This window comes from Belonocnema kinseyi, chromosome 3 (assembly GCF_010883055.1).
Source record: "Belonocnema kinseyi isolate 2016_QV_RU_SX_M_011 chromosome 3, B_treatae_v1, whole genome shotgun sequence".
Classification (NCBI taxonomy): domain Eukaryota; kingdom Metazoa; phylum Arthropoda; class Insecta; order Hymenoptera; family Cynipidae; genus Belonocnema; species Belonocnema kinseyi.
Genome location: NC_046659.1, coordinates 22,450,092 through 22,454,328, shown reverse-complemented (window position 1 = coordinate 22,454,328; position 4,237 = coordinate 22,450,092). Strand labels below are relative to the sequence as shown.

At 35.7% G+C, this 4,237-nt stretch overlaps 1 protein-coding gene across 1 annotated transcript; it reads left to right on the top strand.

The window, feature by feature from the left end:
- Positions 1-317: 317 nt before the first annotated feature.
- LOC117169743 lies at positions 318-995 on the top strand. The gene has a single exon (XM_033356248.1). The coding sequence runs from the start codon at positions 318-320 to the stop codon at positions 993-995; it is 678 nt and encodes a 225-aa protein (XP_033212139.1).
- The last annotated feature ends 3,242 nt before the right edge of the window (positions 996-4,237 follow it).

The following is a 4,237-nucleotide window of genomic DNA, read 5'->3' as shown; positions in this document are numbered from 1 at the left end:
GTTGCACAGATTCTACAATCGTCCTTCATTGGCTACAAAAACAACTTGCTACATTACCAGTTTTTGTTGCTAATCGAATCTCCAGGATACAAACAAACTTGCCATTCGCTATTTGAAATTATGTTCCGTCTAAACAAAATCCAGCTGATTGTTTCTCGCGTGGTCTCTCAGCTGAAGAATTGATTAAATTTTTTCTCTGAGGAAAGGATTGGCAATCTAAATTACTTGATAGACAGTCGTCTTGGGCTCGTCTAATTCGAATTACTGCTTACGTCCTACGAGCAGTTAAAATCTTCCAAAATGGTTAATTTATCAAAATGCCCCTGCAATCTTGCCAAAACATAAAGTCTCGAGCCTTATATTGGAACAATTCCATCACAATTTATTACACTCAATATTGGATTATTGGTGCTCGCAATGAAATTAAGCCAATTATTAAAACTTGTGTCGTACTTGTACGTGATAATGCAAAAACAGAGACTCAGCTTATGGGAAATATACCAACTCCTAGAGTTACACCATCACGTTCATTCTCACATGTTGGAATAGACTACGCAGGTCCATTTTCAATTCGCTCTAGTTCTGGTCGTGGAATCAAGTCGCACAAAGCTTGCATTGCAGTCATTGTATGTTTTGCTGTTAAAGTCATCCACCTAGAATTAGCTCACGATTATTTAACAGCTTCCTTTATAGCAGCGCTTAATCGTTTTACTTCGCGACGTGGACTTCCCACAGATATTTACAGCGATAACGCTACTAACTTTCGCGGCTCTGATCGAGAGCTTTCGCGAGCCTTTCGGAAATTACAAAACGATTCAAATTTAGCTTCTTTGTTTGCCGCAGATAGCACTACTTGGGACTTTGTACCACCAATTGCTCCTCATTTTGGAGGATTGTGGGAAACGGGAGTTAAACGTTTAAATTACATCTACGAAAAATATTGTCAAAGTCTACGCCTTCTACTGACGAGCTCGAAACTCTTTTATGTCAAATAGAAAGCTGCTTTCTTCTCGCCCTAACCTTAAAATTGATGATCTTATACTTTTAAGGAATCCGAATCTTCTCCCAGCGAGATGGAAACTAGCTCGCATAACAGAATGTATTTCAGGCCGAGATGTAGCAGTCCGAGTTGTACATGTAAAAACTGCGCATTCTGAATATGTTCGCCCCATCTCACAAATTGTTCGATTACCAATTTCTCATGAATTTTGAATTTATTTTCTTAGAATGAGCACTGTAATTTTGTTTATTATTGTGATATTTTCTGGAGCTCGCAAGGTGGCCGGTATCTTCAGGATTATGTTCAATAAAACAATAAACTATTTAGTTGTAACCCTGTGCTTAAAATTATGTTCCGCGACTGGTCAGACTCTGACCCATCGGGCGTTCTCGGTTGTAATCACTCTTGTCCGTTGGCCATCGATAGCCTCGAGCGAACGTGGTTTCAGAACAGAACCGCTCTTCGAACTGAAACCATGGTCTCGTGGCTTTCCTTGAACTTCCGTTAAGCAGACCTACGGTTTGAGGTACACGATTTCACAAAAGTGTACAGACAGTTTGCTGAATTAGTGTTTGTCTTATGTTATTCTCTACACCATAATGTTGTTCCACATACTTTTTCATTAGCTGGCTTCAGTGTAATTCAGACGATACATAACCATTGCAAAGCTTACTTCAAAGACGGATAAGGCTAAATTTACTTAGAATCGTTCAATAGCTTTTATTATTATTTTTTTTTTGCACACACCGAGAATTATAAACATTTAAAATCCCTTACCCCTGCCCCAAGCTGCATTTTGCTCAATTAGTTTTCATTATTATTCCCCGTTTCCAATCTCAAAACAAAAAGTGAATTTTTAAAACAGCCCCCCCCCCCTACCAGTCGTAAAAACAGAGGAGTTTGGTGGCTGGGAAACCATGAGCGCCTGCTCGTGGTCCTACATTAAATTCTCCTCCGAAAATTTTCGGAGCAGAATTTAATGGATCCCCAGCCATAAGCCCCACCTTTTCTACGACTGGGCCGGGGGGCTGATTTAAAAATTCACTTTTCGTTTTGAGATTGGAAACGGGGAATAGTCATGAAAACTATTTCAGCAAACTGCAGCTTGGGGCGGAGGTAAGGGATTTTAAAAGTTTGTAATTCTCGGTGTATGTAAAAATAAAAATAAAAGCTGTTGAAAGATTCGAAGTAAATTTAGCCTTATCCGTATTTAAAATAAGCTTTGAAGTAAAAATTATTTTAGAAAAAATGCATTATTGTTCTATTTAGAAAAAAGTTTTAAACGACAATTATGTTGATGGATTTTGTCTAATGTGAGAAACGTGACTACTTATACGAATACAAATCCGGAGAATAATCCATAAAAAACGAGGCATAATGTTTCGAAAAATGTTTAGTGCAAAATTTATATTTAAGGGTGACATTTTATCAAAAGAATAACACTTTTTCTATTGATTATAATATTTTATACATATTTTCTAACATTTTACTAAAAATTTTAGAATAAAAATAGGTTTATAATTTTTTAATTTTATAAAAACGTTTCTGCGTGTACCAACAATCGCCAATATATGTTACACTTACACAGAGGTATATCATGGCAAAAACGTCTATTCGGTGTGGATTGAAAGAAAAACTTCAAATTGATCCTTAAAAGTGTGTATGTGAAATGAGTAATTGAAATAATAAATAACATTAAACTTATTTAAGTAAACTCTTGTGCGAGAGTTTAGGCTTGGTTGCGGTGAATGTGGCGCCGTGGTCGGGATTGAGTAAAACATTTTTAATCAGTATATTACGAGTTTCCTTTAGTGAAAATATTTTCTAATTTTTTCTTTCTCTGCTGCTTTTTCACCTTTGAAGCTCTGGAATCTCATACTGGTATCTCAGTGATAAATCAAAATACTATTTAGTGTCAAATAATTATTCTTGAACGTAAAAAATGGATAAGTCGAATGATTCAAGTGAGTAAAATAAGTATTGACATACATATAAAATGATCCACATGCCCAAGCAGCAGTATTCTATTGTAGTCACGGGATGTAAAACTCGCATAAGAACTACAGGTAACAAAACCTCGAATTCGGTTTAAGGAGTTTCTGGATCCTTCCTAGCGATGTTTTATTCGTTAAATTTAAGGTCGCAGTAAATTTTCATATTTTCAGATTCTCCGTACTAAAAATACGCGACAGCAATAATGCAAGTGAATTGAGCATTGAGTGATCAAGAATTTCATTCCGTATTAATTATATTCACGGAGTAGAACTTTGTAAATATAATCGTCATGATTCTGCGACCTGATAACTTTATAAAATCACGATTTTTTTTATTTCAAGGTAAATTTACTTGAAACTAACCTGGATCCCAATGGAGATGAAGGGAGTGGGAGGGTTTAGGTTTTGCTATAGATGTCACAATGCTATATTATACTTATATATCTAATTTTAATGACAATATTCTCTGATTCTCTCAATGTCTGATATTTTGTCACCAGTGAAACTTCGAAATCTCACTATTTACCCAGTAAAAAGCTGGATATTGTTTCAAACAATGTCCGTTTCTCTGGCTCAGCTATTTAGAGAGCAGATATAAACTAAGATTATTTTCGAGATTGTACATATTTTTGTCTTAGTTAAGTCGTTTTTCGGGTATCAATAACAAACACTATCTAATACCATTCAAAATAAAATTCTCATAGTGTTTTTAAGAAAAGAATTTAAATTACATGATAGAATGTTAGAATTTAGTAGAAAATGGCAAAGACTGAACACCAATACAAAAGATATCAAATAAGAACATGACGAATCTGTAGAGAAACTTTTTAATGCTCTTTTAAATTAAACCAGTGAAATTGTCAATGGTTTGATCAGTATTTTGAATTATTATTGGTGAACCAGGGGTTTGCCATCCTTGACTGGGTGTAGCTGTTAGTGACTCAACTAAAAAAGTGTTATTGAATATACCGGTTATGCCAAATGATAGACTCGACCAATCATGCAGCGCTCCACACGGCAAAGACATGAACCTCCAGTCATCTGGTACGCAAATGTTGTCGATATGGACTTGGCATTTCACGAGTGACAAAGTCCATTATTGTGTACTGGTGTTTGTGTTAGAAATAATTGGAGCCTGGATGCAATAAGCTGTGAATATAATATCTTTCGCTTGTAAGTGGGGCTGGCCCTTGGTCACTTGGATTTTTCTTAAAGCGACGTTATACATTGTCGTAATGACGAT

Excerpts from the sequence above, each read along its gene's own strand:
- LOC117169743 (XM_033356248.1), top strand. The coding sequence starts at position 318 with ATGCCCCTGCAATCTTGCCAAAACATAAAGTCTCGAGCCTTATATTGG.